Consider the following 22,758-nt stretch of genomic DNA (forward strand, 5'->3'; position numbering starts at 1 on the left):
AGAAAATTTTGTGAATTAGTTAGAGAAAACCTTAAGCCCATTAAGACAATTCAGGGCTGAGCCCATTTATGTAGAGCCTATATAAACTCTAGTCTTAAGAGAAATTAGGTCTTTACACTCATTTTCACAAACATTGAGAGATGTAGAGAGAGAAATGGCTAGAGAATGGAAAAAAAGGGTTTTGGGAGAAGAAGAGCTTGGAGAGGGAAGAAGAGGGTAGAGATTTGAGGAGCAAAAGTGAATCCCAAGCTAGGATTGTGCTCAATTGAGGTAAGGGGGATAGTGTACATTCATAATTTAAGCCATGATCTGTTTTTCCACTTAATTTCATAAGTGTTTAATTGTGAAAAGTGACTTTTGAGAATTTTAATGATGATTTTCGTGTTCTATCTTTGATGCTAAGTTTAGATGTGTGAAATTGATGTTAATTGAGTTGTTGTTGTTTAATTTACATGCTTAAGATGTTTTGATATGTATACTTTGTTGTTTTTGCTCAAATTGGTGAAATATGTTGTTGTTGTTGGATTGTGAATGAACTCATGATTATATGTTATGGATGTTGTTGGGTGTTGTTGATAATGTCAATTCATGGATTGGGTGTTGATAAGTTGAGTTGTTGTAGATTGAGTTGATTTTGAAAGAGATGAATTGTTGTTGTTAAAGTTTTGGTGTATTAAGAAAAATCATTTCAATTGTTACATAAGTTATTTTAAGTGTCGAGAAAAGAGCTTCTTCGATGTGTTTGAGCCTTAAGTCTTTAATCGCTTTGGGTGAGTGGGAAATCTAAATAAGCACTTTTGGGGGAAAATTGGCGAAAACTCGTGGCCGAAAACACAACGAAAACGCATTTTCACGACGCTGCGCCTGAGGTATGGCGCTAGACGCCCACTTCCTGGGAGCTAGCGCTAGGCGCTAAACTCCTGGCGCCAGGCGCCCATACAGGGACACCACCATGTGTTGTTCAGCGTTCGGGTGCTTGGGGGTTGACGTGTAGGGGTCCTATGCACTTGTTTAAGTGTGTTCTTTTGCTGTTTTTCAATAATATACTTGCTGGAACATGTTTTGCTTGCTCTCACTTTGGATTTCTTAAATGGTAAGAAACTTGAATTGAGACGAAATCGGTATTTGGAAATAATCGAAAATTGGACTTTTTGTGAACGAAGGTGATTACATGATTGGTCTACAATTCTAATGGATTTAGATGAAGCATGTAGGTTTGGTGCATAGCCATAATAGCATGAAACTTTGTTTTTGGTAATAAGGGGAATAGACGGAACTTAGGATTTTTACAAATGAACTTTCGTGAAACTTTGAACTAAGACTTTATAGTTTGTATGTGGCAAATGTTCATGATTATATGATCGACTAGGATTGAATTGTAGGTTTACATACTTGAAATAAGATGTCTTGTTTTGAAAATATCAAAATGATTGTTTTTCTGAAATGAGACAAACTTGGCGTGATTTCTTGGAATTGGCCTAGGATACTCATATGCCTAAGCTACTATGAACATATGTGAGTAGTGTATATGCTTTGTCGAGGCAATTGAACATGTTTACTTAGTTTTGGTTGAATTTCTAGAATTGCTTTTAAAGTTGTGAACAATAGACGGATTTGCCGAATTATGTCCTAATGGTATGGTAACTTAAGCTTTTAAAGTTGTGAACAATAGACAGATTTGCCGAATTATGTCCTAATGGTATGGTAACTTAAGGAATGTCTTGTAATCATGTTTATGATTAAAGTAGAATGAAATGAGGGTGAGTTGATGTTTATTGTGTTGAATTCCTTACTGTTGACTTTTTGGTCAAGGTGTTGACTTTATTTGAAAGTGTTAACTTTTGATGACTATGCTAATGATGTTGAATTTGATGACGGTGTTTATATCGATGAATTATAACATGATATATATGTTGTTGGTTGTTGAGGTGTTGAACTTATACATGCTAAATGTTGATGTTGATTATGGCGATTGCATGTATAATATTGACGACGATTTGTGTGAACATATGCATTGTTGTTGAGTCATATGTTCATGCATTATTTGTTGAGTCGGATATTCATATCCATATTGACGACGATGAATACTTTGTATTCAATTATTGACGATGATTATTACCGACGACTATGATGTATTTGTTGCATCATGAGGTGACGACCTTGGTGACGATTGGTACCACATGCATATAGAAGTTGTGTCTAGGCGCATTGCATGATTTGACATGAGTCATAATTGCTTCTGTGCTTGGTGATTGTTGTGATTGGTGATCTGCATACTTGATGAGTTGTATACTTGTGAATTGCGTAATTTTGTGGTTTGCGATAATATGAACCTATATATATATTGATGGATTATATTGATGTTGAATTACCATTTTACCTATTCATTTGAAGTTTTAGATTGATGATTACCTTTTTACTCTATTATGCTTAATTATGATAATGTGTAACTAACCCCCCAGTGCTCGTTCGGTTGACCACCTCACTATATTTAAATATGGTGTAAACGACGAGTAGGATTAGCTTATCGTTGCTTCGTGAGTTGCTGATTTAGGGTGTCGGTCTTTCTTTTCTTTTTGTGTTGACTATTTTATATGTTGTCGAGATTTTTACTCATATGTTGAGACTGAAGATTTTTTTTGGTGAAGTATTTATGTTGCTTATGACATGTTTACTTGGAGATGTATGCTATTTATCTGCTGCGACATTTTGAGAATTTTTTTTTTGCATGCTATTTGAGATTTATTGAAGACGTGACATCTATTTCTTGAATATTTGTAATATTCACGTGTTTTATCACTTTAATAGAAGTAGGGCATTACACACGCTGAGGCGCCTGACACCACCTGGCATGCACCAGACGCTTTAGTACATTTATTATGGGGCGCCTAGCGCCCCTTGTGGTGTGTCGGGCGCTTCAGTGCGTTTTCTCATGTTTTCCTGTTTTCTTCGCCTATTGAGGTGTTTTTTTCATTTTAAGATGTTTTGGAACTTGGGAACAGAATTCCTCCCTTTGTTAAGTCTTCTGAGGCCTCTTGAATCTTCATTCTTCATCTTCCCAAGGTCCACATAAATCTTTGGATGTCTTACTTTGCCTGATTTGCTTGATTTCTTCGTGAATTATTTCAAGAACACCCTAAAATTGCTATGTTTCGGGAAGAATATAATTACAGACTCAAATATAGAAAATATTACAAATATCCCGAAATCATAGGCAATTGATCTAATAATCCTATGCTTTTATGGTAAAACCTACTAAAATTGACTGAAAAACATGCTAAAAATAACGTAAGATGACATGTCATCACAAACCTAAGAAGGAAAACTTCAAGAACAAAGTCAAGAAAATTCTCATGTAAACATGAGAAGTTCTTGATGATGACTTTGATGAAGAGGAATAAAATTTGGTTATGATGGCATCAGCATCTTTTGATGCAAAAATATGATGATGAGGTATTTTCTGAACTTACTCGTAAAGAGTTAGTCTTTGTTGTTCAATACCTCATTAGCAATTATCAGAAGAGTAAATAATTTTTTTTTTGAAAAAGTGATGACAAAGTATCATATGACATTTTTGGCTATGTTTTTAGTAATTTTCATTGCATTTTATAATTATGGCACGAGGACATATGTTCTATAAGATTCCAGGACACCAGAAATGTCGAATACAATGTCCATGACACTTAACAACAAATACTTAACACAATAAACAACTTGAAAGTAAAGTGCATGAAGGAAATAACACATGATATTTGTTAACCTTGTTCAGTGCAACATCACCTACATCTGGGGACATCCAAGCTATGAAGGAATTCCACTATAATAGTATTAGTTCGAAGTCTTATGTGATCAACCTCTGGTTCACAACCTTCTCACCTAATCACTACCCATGATATTTCTATCTAAGACTCTCCTAGATATGAGATCCCATCTCACTTTCTCTCAATCACACAACCCGTGATTACAATGATTACAATCAAGAAGGATACACACTCCAATAAACAAAACCTACTATTTGCTTAAAAGCTTTAGAGAGGTTCACAAATACAACTCAACTAATAGTCCAACTCAATACATCAGGTTGATACAAGAGTGGCTCACAAATAACTAAGTACAGACCAAAACCTTGAATGACACTTTTCTCAATTCCGGCTTCAGCAGTCTTCTTTAGGTTTGAGTCTTCCTTTATATAGCCAAAGAATGCATGGCCTTGATGATCAATCAGACTAAACAATACATCTAATCCATAAGTGTCTTCAGCTACAATATTCTAGAAGCATATATAATTTTACCTAAAATTTCTGGGACATTAAATACAAATAACATAATAAAGCACAAACCGACAAAGGCATCTTCTACAAACACACACCTCTTGGACCACAAGCTACGTGAATCATATCTTTAATCAAATTTTTAGTGATATCACACATAAACTAAATCTTTCAAGATTGCAAAACATAATACTTCACCTCAAGCTAAGGTGTCGTACTAACATGCCTAGGATATCTGGTCTAGCATCTTGCTAGAACATCTTGTTTTAATAAAATGCGGCCAGCACAAAATAAAAGCCCAACATATTTGAAGGCAAATAAGCTGAGAGATAGAGAAGTTGTTAATGATTTGAGGAAAATATTGTATTGTTTTTACTCGATTCGTTGTAATTCACTTTTATCATAGATCATGGAACTCTATGGGTGTTTTGAGCATTTTGTAGTGATAAATCATGTAAATTGACAAATCAAGACATCACGCGAAGGATAAAGGATATGAAATTGAAGACCAATGGTTCTTAGAAGGTTGTTGAAGACAATACAAAGTGAAGAAAATACATTACAAGTTCCTGGGAGTTTTCAGACGGAAGAACAATCAAAAGCGGCACGAAAACGCACATGAGGGGTTGCCTCAGGCGCCCATGCGCCTACCCCATGCGCCCCTGCGCTTGGGACATCATTGGTTATTGCCTCAGGCACCTCTGTGTGTAGCTCCAGGCGCCCAAACATGGCCATAATTGGGTTTTTACTTGTTTTCCAAGTTGGATCGATGCAAAAAACTCAGTTTTCTTCTCTTGAACCCTAAGTAACCATATGCTATAAATTGAGACCCTTGAACACATAATAATTCATTCAGAACACTGATAGTTCAAGGCAAGGGTCAAACATTAGAGCTTTAAGGCAGTATTTTTCCTTCTCTTGTTCTCTATATGATATGTTTTTCTATTGTTTTGTTATGATGTTTGTTGTCATGAGCAACTAAACCTCTTGATTAGGGTTTCAAGATGAACTCTTTCTTATTTGTTGGATATTATTAGTAAAGTTTTTCATTCAGTTTATGCTTTTATTGTGCTCGATTTATATTAGAATAAGCATGTTCTTTAATGCTTTTTTCAAGTTGTTAAATACAAGTGTAATCTTGAAGAATGATATGTAGGATAGAAGTAGGCCCCGACAACCCAAAATTATATCAATTCCATTGGCTTTTTTAATTACCACTTCTTATAGAGGTTAGGAAGTTAAGGTTTCAATTCCTCCCGTCATTACTCTTTTCTTTGGAAAATGTCGTACATAATCTAAACCTAGGTTAGTCCGGCAATAGTTGTTGTGAGAAACTTTGTATGAGTTTTACCGTTGGATTCATTAAAGCATAAGTAGGCACCACATAATCTATTTGTTTCTTAAAAAGATAATTCCAACAAAGACGAAGAGGGATTCAAGGATTCCCTAATCTCCGTTAATAATCTGAATCACAAACTTAATCTTGCATTAGACAGGGCAATTCAACCCTGCAATTTTATTCACTTTTATTTAACTTTCATCTGTTGAAAGAAGTTTTATTAATTACTAAGTTGAACGACAATCCCTGTGGGGAACGATAAACTTACTACTTTATTACTTGTTACGATTTGGTGCACTTGTCAATTTCGTCCATCAAGTTTTTGACGCCGTTGCCGGGGATTGTTGATATGTCAAAAAGGTAATTAGTGAAACTTATTTTAAAAATTATGATTAGGTCTAGGTAAGTCTAGGTAAGTTTTTTTTGTATTGTTTTTAAATTTTCAGTTTTTATCTTTTAGTTTAATAGGGTAGCATTTTTTTAGTAATAATTGGGAGTTTGTTTAGTTTAATTATCTTTTTAGGAAGTAAATCTTTTTAGATTAGGTTAAAATTTATTTTCCCTATTTCTTAGGTTAAATTTGTTTCCTTTTTCTTTTTTTATTTTTGCTCCATATTTTTAGTTAAGTTATATTTTATTTCCATATCTTATTTAAAAATAACAAAAATATTTTTCTGTTTTATTCTAGGCTAAAATCTAGGTTTGATTTAAATCTTAATTTTATTAGTTATATTTTTATTCCTTATCTACATAAAAAATCGAAAATTTATATGTAATTTCCTTTTGTGCTTTTTAATTTAATTCTCTACCGCAAGCTCTTGTTCAAAAAAAATCCTTGCGAGTTATTATATGTGTGGTGCAGGTTCAGGCACTTTGCTATTTGACTCCGACTTAGACAAAACTAAGAGAGAAATCCGGAAACGTATCCAGGAAGCAAAAGAAGCAGCAAACGTTCCACTACCAAGTTTAAGTGATTTCTCATGCGACGAAGAAGAGAAAATCATGGAACAGATGACACTAGGAGACTATGGAAGACTTAACAACCTTGATGAGGTGGATCAGGGGTTTCAACTAGCTAACCATGTCTTATTTGACATCAAAAACTTAGTTCTCACTGCTCCGTAAGTGAACCAATACTCAAGTAAGGATGATGAAGACTGTAATATTCATCTGTATGACTTCTTAGAAGCTTGCAGCACTATCAATCCAGATGAAGTCTCAGAGTCAAACAAACAACTTAGGTTGTTTTGATACTCTCTTAAGGTACATTCCAATTAGGGATGGGAATAGGCCATGCCAGCCTATAGGGGCCTACAACCTAGCCTACAACAGGCCAGGCCAGGCTTTTTTCTTAAATAGAGAAGGCCTAGGCTTTTTTTTAAGCCTATTTAGCTTAAAAGGCCAGGCCACAGGCCTCTCAAAAAGCCTCATAACCTATTAGGCCGACCTATTTAAGTAATATAAATAATATTATTTATTATTATATTATATTTTGTACTTTGAATTAAAATATAAATTTGTAAACTTTTTCAATAATTCAACCTTTTTTTCTTTTTTTGGTGGTGGCCGGGGTTCGAACCCCAGACCTTGCATATTTTATGCATTGTCCTTACCAACTGAGCTAAGCTCATGAGGACAATTTAACCTTTATTAGTATACATTAATTTTTTGCATATATAAATGTGTTATTATAAACTAGAATCGAAATATGATACAATATATAGTTGAATTCCCTAAAACCTCGTGTTGATTATCAAAAGAGAATTTAATCTAATTGAACTACTAGTTCGCTAATCCATTTAAACTTAGATCACATTACTTATTTAAATATGTTTATAAGATATAGGCTTTTAAACAGGATAGCAGGTCGTATCAGGCTTTCAGAAGACCAGGCTCGGGCCTAAAAAGTAGGCCTATGACAGGCCGCAGGCCAGGCTTTAAAAAAATATGACAGGCCAGGCTTAGGCCTTGCTAAGCCTAGCTCGGCCTAGCCTATTCCCATCCCTAATTCCAATGATTGGTTGAATGCACTTCTTATTAGAAGCATAGCCGCTTGAGACCAGCTCAAAAGGGTGTTTCTCTACCGCTTTTTCCCTACTTCCAAATACATGGCGAAAAGGCAGGAGATTTCCATTTTCAACAAAACTCAGATTCTCTTAAATGGAGGTAACTCTTATCTTTACTAATAGTCTTAAGACCCAAACTAGAATGCTTCTAGATACTTCTGCATGTGATTCAATGAAAAACAAAACAACCGTCGAGATACGAGAGCCTATTGAGAGCATGTTCTTGAACGAGTATAGATCTCAAGGTGGTGATAGGAATGTTGCTAAAAAGAAAGATGTGATGAAACTTGAGAGACATGATGCTTTACTTGAAACAGGAGCATGTCTCCCTGCGAGTCTGGGGTTATCAGAGGAGAAAGTGAAGTTTATGGGAGCTGTTACTAGGCAGCAAAGATATCCTTTTTCTAACAACTTTAAGAGAATTACTAGAATGTAGATAAATGGTAAAAAGGAAGAATTAAGAGAATTACAGTGAGTAGTGTTATTTTACTAGCATGAATAATGATTGAGCCCAATAGGTGTTAAGTGAACTAAGCCGAAATGGTGGGAGTATATAAGACTAAGAGTAGTCATAACCCTAGTTTGTAAAATCAATTGTCAAGTTTGCAATTAGAGGCTTGAGAGACAATAGAGAAAGGAAGAGAAGAAAGAAGAACTAAAGGGGAGAAAAGAAGGGAAGCTTAAGGGAATCAAAGTAGAGGGGGATATTTAGAGCTATGAAAGCTTAAGGTTTGAATTCTAAGGTATGGGTCTGAGAATTATTCATCTCCAGGGCCGGACCCTAGGGGGTGCAGGCAGTTCTATAGAACCGGGCCTCCCTAGGGTATGGGCCTCATATTTTTTTTTTTATAGCCCAGTACCCCTCCCTCACTAAATTTTTTTTTCTCTGATACATAACATACCAACGCACGCTCATTACTCAAACGCGACTCAATATATCGTTTTTTTCTTCTTCTTCCTTGGTTTCAAACGCGACTCAACTGCTCATTACTCAAACTGCATCTCTCAACCGATTCAATTTCTGACCATACCCCATCATCATGATCAACCGACTGTTACTCTGACTTAGGTAAATAATCTCTCTTTCGTTGATTTAGGGTTTTTATGAACTGTTGAACTGTTGTTTAGGGTTTAATTTTATGACCATACCCCATCATCTCTCAACCGATTAATTTTATGATTTAGGGTTTAATTTTATGAACTGTTGAACTGTTGTTTGGCTGATTAACTTTTTCCCCTTTCCAAAACAAAACAACATTGACATTGTTCTGTTTCTGCTTTTATAAGTTTTTGGTTATTCTCTGTCATGACAGCAAGCTGTCCTCTTCCTGCTGTTTTTTTGTTTGCTCCTGGATTTGTTTTGTTTGCTGTTGATGTTATTGTTGTTTTGTTTGTTGTTGTTTTCTTTGCGCCATTTTTATTTTTTGCAGGGATTGTGCATAAAAAAACATACATGTATAATTGATAATGTTGCTAATTACTAATTATGTCTTAATTTTATTTTATGGTTCAACCTCAACATTGTATGACTACTATGGTTCATCTTCGACATTGCGGAATTGCTCAAGAACAGTCAAGAATTTCAGGTTTTATACTTTTCCAATCTTCCTCTATGCCTCCTAAATTGCCTCCTAATTTTCCACCTAAGACTAGAAAGTCTGAGTCTGGCGCTGAGAAGCGTAGGAAAAAGAAAAAAGAAGCTGAGTTAATTCAATCCCAAACTGGAGCTCTTGATAAATTTATTGTAAAAGAAACACAAATTCCTATTGATGATAGTTCTATTCCTATCGATGATAATGTTATTCCTGTTGATGATAATGTTGATGCTATTCCCATTGATGTTATTCCTGTTGATAATGTTGATGCTATTCCTATTGATGACAATGTTGGTATGGATGTTGAGGTTGAAAATCTGAATGATAATTAAGATGATAATCAAAATGTTGATGATGTTAATGACATTCACAATAGTGTAGATATATTTGATCCAAGAAATTGGGATTCTCTCGAGTCTAAAATGATTGAGTTGGTAGCTACAAAAGGCCCTAAAAGATATTTAAAAATTGTGACGGGTCCTAGAGATAAATATGGTAGACGCTTTACGGCTAATTTGTATACTAGAACTTTATCAAATGGAGAGAAGTGTGATAGAGATTGGCTTGTTTATTCAAAAGAGCTTGATAGATTATTTTGTTTTTGTTGTAAAGTTTTCAAAAGAGGGATTGGTAGAAGTCAATTAGCAAACGAGGGTTTAAGTGATTGGGCACATGTTGGCGTTAGACTTAAAGAGCATGAGACAAGCTTGGATCACATTAAGAGCATGACTACTTGGTATGAGTTGCGTCAAAGGATGAATAGTTTTCAAACTATTGATAAAACAACTCAAAGATTGATTGAGCAAGAAAGGGATCATTGGAAAGGTGTTTTAAAAAAGAATTATTGCAATAGTGAAACATAATTTGGATGAAGATAACAATGGGAACATTTTGGGCTTAATTGATATGTTAAATGAATTTGATCCATGTGTCCAAGAACATGTTAGACGTATTACAGATGATAATCTTCAGGATAAATATCTTGGGCCTAAAATCCAAAATGAGTTAATACTTTTGCTTGCTTCTAGAATTAAAAATCAAATCATTGAAAAAATCAAGCAAGCAAAGTATTTCTCAATGATACTTGATTGTACTCCTGATATTAGTCACCAAGAACAAATGTCTCTGATAATACGATATGTGGATGTTTCTTCAAATTCTGTTAGCATTGAGGAGTCGTTTTTAGGATTTTTGAATGTGAATGATACAACTGGGCAAGGGCTTTTTGATGTTTTACAAGATGAATTGAAAAATCTTGATCTTGACATCCTTGACGTGCGAGGACAAGGTTATGATAATGGGTCAAATATGAAAGGAAAACATCAAGGTGTACAAAAGAGGTTTTTAGATATAAATCCAAGAGCCTTTTATACTCCTTGTAGTTGCCATAGTCTTAACTTGACATTGTGTGATATGGCTAACTCATGTGGTAAAGCTAAAGATTGATTTGGAGTTGTTCAACACATTTATACTATTTTTGCCAACTCTACTAAGAGATGGAAAATTTTGAAAGATAATTTAAAAGGGTTGACTCCAAAATCATTATCATCCACTTGTTGGGAGAGTCACATAGAAAGTGTCAAAGCTATAAGAGCAGCAATGTCAGATTTTATTGAAGCTTTACTTGAAGTGTCAGAAAAAGATCTTGATTCTAAAATAAGAAGTGAAGCTAAATCTTTAGCAACACATGAACTTGGTGATTTTGAGTGTATAGTATCTATAATTATATGGTTTGACATATTATCAGCAATTAATTTGGTTAGCAAGCTCTTGCAGTCAGATGATATGCTTATTGACGTTGCTATGTCAAAAATAAAAGAGTTGATTTCTTTTTTTAAGAAATATAGAGAAACTGGTTTTAAGAAGGCCTTGGATGATGCTACAGAAGTTGCCATTGAATTGAATATTGACCCAGTATTTCCTCAAAGGCGTATAATTCGAAGAAAAAGGCAGTTTGATGTGGATTTCAATACCCCGTCGGTTGAGCAATCTGAAGAAGAATCTTTTAGGGTCAATTACTTTCTTTGCCTTGTTGATCAAGCTGTTGTATCTCTTAATAAGAGATTTGAACAATTCCAACAATATGAAGCTATTTTTGGTTTTTTGTTGACTTCTGACAAGTTTAAATCATTGGATAATGCGACTTTGGAGTCTTGTTGTAGTAATTTTGAGCAGGCATTGAAACATAATGAAAATTCTGATATTGATGGGAGAGAACTATATCTGGAGTTAAGGTCACTAAGGGATATCTTGCCTGAAGAAGAAATGCAACCTATTCAGATTTTAAGATTTTTGAAAGGCGCTAGTTATTTTTCTAATACAATTGTTGCATATAGAATTTTATTGACAATTCCCGTGACAGTTGCCTCCGCAGAAAGAAGTTTTTCAAAGTTGAAGTTGTTGAAGTCTTATTTGAGGTCTACCATGCTATAAGAAAGACTTAATGGCTTAGCAATGATAGCAATTGAGAGTGCTATGTTGCGAAATATACAATACGAAGAGTTGATCGATCAATTTGCTTCGATAAATGCGAGTAGGAAGACTCGTTTTAGTGACTAGAAGGTTCACAAAGGTATTCTTCTGAACTTGTATTTATTATTTATTAGAATATGGATATTTTTTGTGTTAGTTACAATGATGATAATTTCTTATGTTTACGGATTTCATTTTCAATTTAAATAGGAATGATAATTTCGTTTTGGTGTGAATGAAGACACGTTTTGCTGCCAGCTTTGTGGACGCATGGCTTTTGGTGGTTCTGTTCAGGTTTCCACTTTCTTTTTTTGTTGTTTTGTTTTAAGCCTATTAGAATTGATGTTCCTCATGTATACGGTAGTGATTTTTACCTTTGGGTGTACCACATATATATGACACCTTGTATTTATCTTTCAAAAAATTTAAATAGAACATTGTTCTTTAAAAAAAAAATAAATGTTTATTTTATTACGAGCCTCATTTCACTTCTAGAACCGAGACTCCATATTCGTAGGAACGGCCCTGTTCATCTCTATGAATGATTGTTCATAATGGGTAGAATATTGGTTGTTGTGTTTATTGTGTTTTCATGAATTAATGATGATGAAGTTAATTTCTGTGCTCCAATAATTATGTTAATTTTGGGTAAAAGTTGTGAAATTGTGTTGTTATTGTGCTAAAACTCATGTTTGGTTATATGGAATAAGTGCTTTTGAGATTTTAGCTTAATTATGTGAAAAACATGAAGTTGTTGATGATTATTGCTCAAACCATGTTCTAAATACTTGTCTTATCATTGGGTATGGGTGGGTTCTGTTTATATGAAGTTTTAAGTGATAAGTTCATAGTTTAAAAGTGATTATGTGGTGTTTTTGAGTTTTTGAGGAAATGGTTGAAAAATCATGATTTTGGATGTGTAATTGATGATTTGAAGTGGTGAATGTGTTTATTATAAGTGTCATGATCATGGGTATTTTGGATTAATTTGGGTGTGTTGTAATTGACTTAAGTGGCTTAAAAGTGATTATTTGGCAAAAAACACGTTTTAAAACTAAAAATTCGATGTTGTCTATCAGCCCAAAATCGTGCTACGACTTTGACCAGATTTTGGTGTTTTTGGTTCGGCAAAAATCGGGCTACAATTTAAGAAAATCGGGCTACGATTTTGCCTGATCGGAAACCTTAAAAATACCTTTTTAAAACCTTCCAATTGTCTCTAAACTCTATATATGGGTAGGAACTTGTTTTTGTGACAAAAGATGTTTTTTCCATGATTAAATCAAAGTAAAATGATGTGCTCTCTTAAATATGAAATATTGATGATAAATTGAATGGATGAGATGTTTTATGGGAAGTGAAGTAAGAGTGTTTAATGAAGTGAATATGATGTAGGAATGATGAAGATGTATGGGAACATGAAACTTAGCTTATCCGAACTTTAGAAAATATACGAACTTTGAAAAATAGACAGACTTGTGAAGAAGATTTCCTTCTTAGACTTGGCTGGGTTTTGATGATAACAAACACATATCACAAAAGAAGAAAAACCATGGAGGCTCAAGTTGAAGAATGAAGACAATGGGACTTAGGCTTCATAGTTATATTTTTGTAAGTATGGTCCTTATCTTTGATTTATCATTCTTAATTTTATGGAATAACTTAGAATGCTCAGAAAATAATTACAAACATTTTTTCTAAGTTCTCATGTGAAGCAATGCCTAAAAATCTTTTGAAAATAAATCACACACTCACAATGATTTTCATATAAATGTGATTTTGCATGAAATCTTTTTTTTTTTTAGAGGAAAATTCATAGTTTATTATGAAAATTGCATGATTACTTTTACCATTAAAAATATGGCTTACGTGAATCAAGTTAATTGTTTTTCATATAGTTGAAAATATTCAGACATGGGCCTTTTCACCTTGTATCAACGGCTATTTGGATAACTTTCTTTATATACTTTTTTCCGTTGATCAAAATTATTTACCTAATTAAATCAACTTGGTGGAACGGCTAGTTCTTGGTTTAAATCTTCCAACAGGTTATTCCTCAATTATTTTGCAAAACGACTAGTTTATTTTAAAATGCATTTCATACTACTTTTATGAATAGGTACAATTTTAAAGATATGTCTATTCATTGGTAACCATTTTTCAACAAATAGTATTGCTTCATAAACATCTTTTTAGCCTCTATAAATTCAATTGAGAATCAAAGCAATTTACACACAACAACTTTCATTATCTCAATTGACATTTTCAATATCACTTGCTTTTAAACTTTCATTCAAATTGTTTGGAAAACTTTGCATACACTTTAACATTTATTAAAAAGTTTTCTGAGCACTAAGTCCATTTGTTAGAGTGATATTGATAAAGATATACAGTCATACATTTGTTATTCTTCAATTACTTTGTTGTAAAGTTTCTTGCCATTGTTGGTGAGAATTATTGTTAAAGATAGTGGGGTGCTATCTTGTGATTGTTGTAAAAGGTTCTTTGATTCGGGAAGATTCAAAGTCCACGAAAAGTGTTTGGTGTTTGTGTTGTAATCAAGAGAGAGGGTTTCTTTCTTGGGTTTATGTTAGAAAGATTGTTAGGGGGTCTTGGGGTGAGATTGCTTGTAACAAAGATTCTAACATAGTGAATTCCTTCGCGGGGTGTGAAGGGAGTGGACTGACCCTAAGATTTAGAGGGGAACCACTATAAATTCTCTTGTGTCTTTTCTTCTTCCCTTACTCTTTTATTTTTCCGCATTTATACCTTCATCATTATTTACCGGAAAAATTATCACGAACGCTAATCTCAAAAAAAATTGACCAATATTCCTAGAAACCTAATTCACCCCCCTCTTAGGTTACAATCTGAACTTACAATTGGTATCAGAGCAAGAGTTAAGGTAACTTGCTCCTTTTGATCCAGGAATATGGATTCCGCAAAACTATTTTTAGGAGAAGGTTCCGATGTCAACCGGCCACCATGTTTCACCGGAGATCATTATGATTTCTGGAAAATTAGGATGACAACGTATCTAGAAGCCCAAGGTGAAGAAATTTGGGATGTTGTCAAGAATGGTCCTTATGTTCCCACCACAATTGTGAATGGTGTGACTAGTTTCAAACCACAAACATCATGGGATGATGATGACCGCAAGAAAGTGTTATTTGATAAAAAGGCGAAGAACATTCTTCAATCCTCTCTTGGGATGGATGAGTTTTTCAGAATTTCTAAATGCAAAACGGCCAAAGAAATATGGGACACTTTGGAAACAACACATGAAGAAAATGAAGAATGTGCAAACTTGACACTAATGGCGTCTCATCATTCTGATGATGAAGAAAATGAGGTTAGTGATTCTGAATTAAATTATAAATATTCTTATGAAGAATTACAAAATGCATTTAATGAATTGTATGAAGAATGCATTAATCTCTCTAAAACTTGTGCAAAGCAAAAGAAACAAATTGTATCTCTTGAAAGAAAAGCTTTTGATGCACAAGTAGAATTAGAAAAGGTTAAAAGTTCTTCATGTAATAAATGTAAAGAAAATGAAACAAAAATTGTTGAATTAAATCAAGTGATCAAAAATTTTGAAAAAGGTCAAAATAGTTTGGAAGAAGTGCTTAGTATACAAAGATATTCAAATAACAAAACCGGACTTGGTTTTTCAAATTTTAATAAACCAAGCACAAATAAAAAGGTCTTTGTTAAAGCAAGCACAATTTCTAACAATATAGAAACAAAGAAAGTGCATGTTGTTAATTCTTCCAAGAATGTGAATCAAAGAATTAATTCTAAAGGAAAAAATTATTCTAACAATTCCTTTAAGAAAAATAATTCAAATGTTAAGAATAATTTCTCTAAAGGAAATAATTTTGGTTCAAATTATGTTCATAATTTCACATGTTTTTATTGTAACATAAAAGGTCATACTCCAAATACTTGCTACATAAGAAATGTTGGAGTTCCTTATGGTGAGTATATTTGGATAAAGAAAGGTACTAACCCACAAGGACCCAAAGAAAAATGGGTACCTAGAAAGTATTATTAATTGTTTTGTAGGTACTTGAAGACCATATGCTAAAATTGTCATATTTAGATTGGGTTTTTCAAGATACAAGACCATATGATATGATAGGATTAAGATGGTTTGAGAAAGATTGATACTTTGATGATGCTTTGGAATTTATGGGAACTCTTTATCATGTTCTTATTTATTCATGACTACGGTGAAAAAGGTACACAGTTATTTTTCAATGGGTATATGATTTGCATGGTTTTATAAATTCATGTATTATATTTGGAAAGCAAATTTATGTTTAAGTTGAATTTAACTTGAGGTATTATATTCATATATGCTTAAGAATCCAGCCAGATGTGTGCATTTTGAGAAGCACGAATCAAATGATGTTTAATTGGATGTTTTTACCTATTCTTGATGGTGTAAAATATGAATTTTTATGATGACGTGATCATGTGATTTACTCATGAAACTATGTGTGGTGTGAGAACACATGTTTAAGAACAATAATTTTCATAATTCCACCTAATATGATTTCAAAATAGCATGATCATTCCTCTGCAAAATATAATCTATATGTGGAACATGCTTGGATATACGTTTTTCGGTCTGAACTTGTTGTTTATAAAACAAAAGGTAATGCATGCACCTTCATGTATTTACATATATAACTGCACACAACAATTCTTTCTTTCAATTGTCATTTATATCATTATTAATAAGAAATTATTAATTGTACAATTATTGATTTCATATCATATGTGCAAAATAATGTGAGGGATTGAATACTCATTGTGAAGAAGATAAGTTAATTTTACATAAAATTTATTATTTCCCTATATTTCGACCCTTTAGATTTTACCCTTTTTCTTCTTTTTGATGATGTCAAAAGGGGGAGAAAGTGTATGTTTGTGTTTTGTGCTTAAACTGTTTCAGGTATCCAATTGCAAAACAAAGGGGGAGATATACAAGATAGGGAGAGTTTTCGTTGAGCAAACATTGTCAAAAAGGTATGGTTTGTCATCATCAAAAAGGGGGAGATTGTGAAGAAGATTTCCTTCTTAGACTTGGCTGGGTTTTGATGATAACAAACACATATCACAAAAGAAGAAAAACCATGGAGGCTCAAGTTGAAGAATGAAGACAATGGGACTTAGGCTTCATAGTTATATTTTTGTAAGTATGGTCCTTATCTTTGATTTATCATTCTTAATTTTATGGAATAACTTAGAATGCTCAGAAAATAATTACAAACATTTTTTCTAAGTTCTCATGTGAAGCAATGCCTACAAATCTTTTGAAAATAAATCACACACTCACAATGATTTTCATATAAATGTGATTTTGCATGAAATCTTTTTTTTTTTAGAGGAAAATTCATAGTTTATTATGAAAATTGCATGATTACTTTTACCATTAAAAATATGGCTTACGTGAATCAAGTTAATTGTTTTTCATATAGTTGAAAATATTCAGACATGGGCCTTTTCACCTTGTATCAACGGCTATTTGGATAACTTTCTTTATATACTTTTTTCCGTTGATCAAAATTATTTACCTAATTAAATCAACTTGGTGGAACGGCTAGTTCTTGGTTTAAATCTTCCAACAGGTTATTCCTCAATTATTTTGCAAAACGACTAGTTTATTTTAAAATGCATTTCATACTACTTTTATGAATAGGTACAATTTTAAAGATATGTCTATTCATTGGTAACCATTTTTCAACAAATAGTATTGCTTCATAAACATCTTTTTAGCCTCTATAAATTCAATTGAGAATCAAAGCAATTTACACACAACAACTTTCATTATCTCAATTGACATTTTCAATATCACTTGCTTTTAAACTTTCATTCAAATTGTTTGGAAAACTTTGCATACACTTTAACATTTATTAAAAAGTTTTCTGAGCACTAAGTCCATTTGTTAGAGTGATATTGATAAAGATATACAGTCATACATTTGTTATTCTTCAATTACTTTGTTGTAAAGTTTCTTGCCATTGTTGGTGAGAATTATTGTTAAAGATAGTGGGGTGCTATCTTGTGATTGTTGTAAAAGGTTCTTTGATTCGGGAAGATTCAAAGTCCACGAAAAGTGTTTGGTGTTTGTGTTGTAATCAAGAGAGAGGGTTTCTTTCTTGGGTTTATGTTAGAAAGATTGTTAGGGGGTCTTGGGGTGAGATTGCTTGTAACAAAGATTCTAACATAGTGAATTCCTTCGCGGGGTGTGAAGGGAGTGGACTGACCCTAAGATTTAGAGGGGAACCACTATAAATTCTCTTGTGTCTTTTCTTCTTCCCTTACTCTTTTATTTTTCCGCATTTATACCTTCATCATTATTTACCGGAAAAATTATCACGAACGCTAATCTCAAAAAAAATTGACCAATATTCCTAGAAACCTAATTCACCCCCCTCTTAGGTTACAATCTGAACTTACAAGACTTAGTAGAATAATGAATCATGCTATGTTAACTTGTAAATGACTATATGATAATGATAGTTGATTAATAATAGTTGAATTAGTGATTGATATATGCATGATACATTGATTAAATTGGTGTAAATGATTAATCGTCTAAAATGCTATTTTTGTTAAATGAAGAGATGTTGTTTCCTTGATGTGATAAATGTTTGATGGTGGTGAATTTTTTTATTAGATAATGAGAACACATGTTGATATGATTATTGTAACACCCTACTTCTATTAAGCGGTAAAACGCGCGAATATACAAATATATTCTAGAAATAGATGCTACGTCTTCCAAATTAAAACATACATGCATAAAGATCATGTTACATCACATAGCAGCGGAACACATATATAATCCATAACAACAACAAATCTCAGAATAAAGATACAAAAATAACATCCTCTAATCTCAGATACAATAATATCTCAAATCTCAACATAATAATGTCTCAACACCAAAACTACACAATCAAATAGAAATCCAACGTGCAAGAACTACCCTAGATCAGAGCCCTAATCTAGACACTGCACATAAAAAGAGGAACTCCGCTCCTCGGCAACATCAACACAAGTCTAAGCATCCTGCACTCCATCTACCCGTCCATACGGAAAGGTAGGTGGTAAACCACTGAGGGTTAGCATTACATCATCATAATCCAATTAGAATTGACAAGAAACTTTGAGAATGAAAGATACATTTAAGAACAATGAATAACAAACTATACACGTACTCACAAGTATTCTTAACATTCCCATCATTCAATATCATCATCTCAAGTTCATATCCACAAGTGTATCATTCACACATCACAAAATCAACCATGTTAATCAACAATTAACAAATTCAATCATCATTCACAACTCAAATGCATTTCAATTCACCAACAAAGTATGCAATGACTCTAGACTCATCTAGATGCATGTGGTACCAAATCACCTCAAGGTCGTCACCTCCGATGCAACAAAAACATCGTAATCACCTCAATTGGATATAAAATCCACCACCATCAGTCATGAATGCATGAACATATGACTCAACTCCAAATGCATATGTTCACACATACAAATCACCTCAACATCACCAAAACTTAGTATATATGCAATCAACAACAATTCACCACCACATAACATATATACAATCACCAACAACATCCATATTCCAATTAACATGTAGTTGTCACATATATACACCATTAATCATCTTCACATAAGTTATAACAACTATCCATAAAGGATTCACAAGACAATTAGCTCTTAAAGTCATATTCAATAAAGTTCGTCTCCCAAAGTCACAACATAAAATAACTAGAGGTTATGAACCAAAACCAATTCTACAAGCTCAATTGCCTATGCCATGTACCCTCACAAGTCACTTATACGTGCATTAAAGGTTACATAAACATTTCATCGGCGACATATGGAGAATTATCAAAAATTCCGAAGTTCGTCTCACTTGATCACTTTTCACAAAAATTCCCATTTTCAAAGAAAAACAAGTAGGTTCACTACATCACAGTTTAACTACCTTAGTTGAACTCATAAAAATCAAGTTTCAAAGATTAAAAACATTCCACGAGGATTGGGTCGACTTAGAACTAGTTATGCGGGATTTTTTGACAAAACTTTTCAAGAGTATTTTCCCCATAACTTGAAAACCAAAAATCATACTCAAGTCAAACCAACGCCTTTGGAAAGCTAAAAATATTATCTATAATTTTCATGTTTGTACCAAAAACCAGTTCACGACAGAAACGAGGGAAAAAGGTGCAAGAATGCGAAACAGGGGGTTCTGCCCTGTGCAACTCGCAACTGCGAGTAACTTCACTCGCCATTGCGAGTTGGCTCCAGGGAGCCCCTATTGCTCGCATCCAACTCGCCATTGCGAGTACGGTTGCGAGTTATGACAGTAGTTTCGGGAAAAAGAGCCATTTTCACCCCAAAACCCCAATTTTGACTCCCCAATGCCCAAATTTGATCCCAAAGTTTATTTAAACATTTCCAAACATGAAAAGACACTCAAATCCATATAAAATTTGCCCCAAAACATTCTAGTAACAAAAAATCATCATTTGACCCATTTTTCATCAAAACTTCAAAAACAACACAAAGACATAGCAAACTCCACAATTATGATTACCCAAGGTTTTAATCATCAACAACAACATCTCTCAACAACAACAGCAACTAACCATCATGAATTCATCAATAATTCATCACAACAACATCTCATTTCATCATTTTTGGACAAAAATGCAAAGTACACATATAACCACAATTTAAGCATGTAATTTCATCATCAACAACTCAATTAACATTCAATTTACATACCCAAACATTGCATCAAAACATGAACACGAATTTACAATTAATTAGGTTCAATTCATCAATTTCACAAAATGGGTAGAAATGAAAAGTTAGGAATTATGGTTGAAACCTAACCCTCTTACCTCTAGCACCAAGAATCTCTAACCCAAGCTTCAATTTAACTCCTAGATGATGAATCCCCTCTTGCCTCTAACCCTTGTTCTTGTTCTTCCCTTTAGCCTCTAACTCTTCTCTTCTCAAATGAAAGTTGTTGGTGAAAGAACCCTATTTCTCTACTAACATTAGTTTATAAAGGCTCCCCTAATTGGGCTTATCTCACTAACTTTAATGGGCCTAACCCATTTCTATTTTAACCTCAAAAATGTTACTACTCACTTAACGATAAAATATAACACTAACGGTTACTTAACGGTAAATAAAATAATTACTACACCCTCTAGTAACTTGGTAAAATAATAACTCTCACTAAACACTAAAAATAACCTTCAGCAAATTACAAAATTACCCCTACTCTCAAAATGACCAAAATGCCCCTAAGCCCAAAATGACTAAAATACCCCTCTAATACCAAATTCTACGATTCCCAACCAAAAATACACACAGAGGCAATAATCACATAAGAGCACATATAACACACATAAATAAATAAATAAAATACATCTAGCGAAAAATCGGGCTGTTACAATTATATCTTTTGACATGATGATGTGAACTATATAATAACATGATTAAATGTAGTATGTTTGATGATGTTATATTGATGATGAAATTGTTGTTGATGTTATATTGATGATGATGTTATATTGATGATGATGCGATATTGATGATGAAATGATGATGATGTTGAATAGTGTGATGATGAATATATATACATACATACATACATACATACATACATACATACATACATACATACATACATATATATATATATATATATATATATATATATATATATATATATAAAGTGATGATGAAAAATGATGATGTTGAATAGTGATGATGAATATACATACATACATATATATATATATATATATATATATATATATATATATATATATATAAAGTGACGATGAATACGACTCTCAAGTAGAAACATATGCATACAATATTCTAGACACGACTCTACATGCATGCGGTACCATTTTTGGATGTCGGAGTTCTATTATTGATTGATTCCATCATCACTCGTCGTCACTTAACATCTTCACTTGGACTTAACCATGTATACTTCAATTAAAATACCATTAAATAATTTGAATTACAAGATACATTTATGAATATATGCATTGTTGAGTCATATGTTCATGGATACATGGTTAAGTCCAAGTGAAGATGTTAAGTGACGATGAGTGATGATGGGATCAATCAATAATTGAACTTCGACATCCAAAAATGGTACCGCATGCATGTAGAGTCGTGTCTAGAACTTTGTATGCATATGTTTCTACTTGAGAGTCGTATGTTTGATGAATTTGTATGTTGTTATGAAATGACTTTCTTGTTTATACTATTGAGGTGATTGAAGAGATAAATCCGCAAGTGCACGGTTTACCGAAGTAGTAATAAGAGCATCGTTCCGACATGGAGTTATGAATTCAATTAACTTTCAACAATGATTAGAAAAGAGTTTTGAGTTATAAAGTTTGGATTTTTAATTAAGAGAAAATAATAAAAATAAAAGCGCCTTGGGATTATTGGTTCATCTAGATGACAAATCCTTCACAAAACAAACCCTAAACTATAACTTTATATTAGACCTAATTTCTAAAGACAAGTTTCTCTTTAGCCTATCAAATCTCCTTTCGGTCTCTGTGAGTGTGTTTCTCTAGCAACCATGACTATTTTCATGGTTGATTGCTATTGAAATCATTGAAGCTCGAAACTTTATTGTTTCAAGGTTTGCTAGACTCTTTTCATGTTTCACAATCCTTGTCTAAATTCACTTGTTCCAATATTAAAACTTCATCTTTCGATCCATCGCTTAATATTTGTGATGATGAATTAACAATTACTAACCCTCCACTTTCGCTTCATGAGTTTGGTATTTGTTAATTCATTATGAAAACGGTGAATTTAGATTAGAAATTAGGGTTACATAAAATTAGGGTTTAAGGCTTGGTTTGATTAGGATTATGTCATTAGACTTATCCAACAATCCCAAGACAAGAAGAGTCTACTCA

The 22,758-nt window shown here is 33.1% G+C and overlaps 1 protein-coding gene, 1 long non-coding RNA gene and 1 pseudogene across 3 annotated transcripts; 2 read left to right on the top strand and 1 right to left on the bottom strand.

Moving 5' to 3' along the window:
• The first annotated feature begins 147 nt into the window (after positions 1-147).
• LOC146921948 (uncharacterized) lies at positions 148-11,704 on the top strand (annotated as a pseudogene). Its single transcript, XR_015011136.1, has 3 exons — positions 148-270; positions 6,473-9,820; positions 9,947-11,704. The product of XR_015011136.1 is annotated as an uncharacterized LOC146921948 (transcript).
• LOC146921949 (uncharacterized) lies at positions 7,771-8,112 on the top strand. The gene has a single exon (XM_085711416.1). It carries the CDS (start codon positions 7,771-7,773, stop codon positions 8,110-8,112), a length of 342 nt encoding a protein of 113 aa, XP_085567542.1.
• Positions 11,705-18,536: 6,832 nt separating the features above from the next.
• On the bottom strand, positions 18,537-21,053 carry LOC146921950 (uncharacterized). Its single transcript, XR_015010812.1, has 2 exons — positions 20,695-21,053; positions 18,537-18,840 (listed from the first exon to the last, which is right to left on the bottom strand). It is a non-coding gene; the product is annotated as an uncharacterized LOC146921950 (long non-coding RNA).
• Positions 21,054-22,758: the final 1,705 nt, after the last annotated feature.

The sequence above is a fragment of the Medicago sativa genome, chromosome 5 (genome assembly GCF_051527215.1).
Source record: "Medicago sativa cultivar Bolivia chromosome 5, Bolivia_mono, whole genome shotgun sequence".
NCBI lineage: Eukaryota > Viridiplantae > Streptophyta > Magnoliopsida > Fabales > Fabaceae > Medicago > Medicago sativa.

Bases quoted from the DNA above. Each gene is read 5' to 3' on its own strand.
- LOC146921949 (XM_085711416.1), top strand. From the start codon at position 7,771: ATGGAGGTAACTCTTATCTTTACTAATAGTCTTAAGACCCAAACTAGA.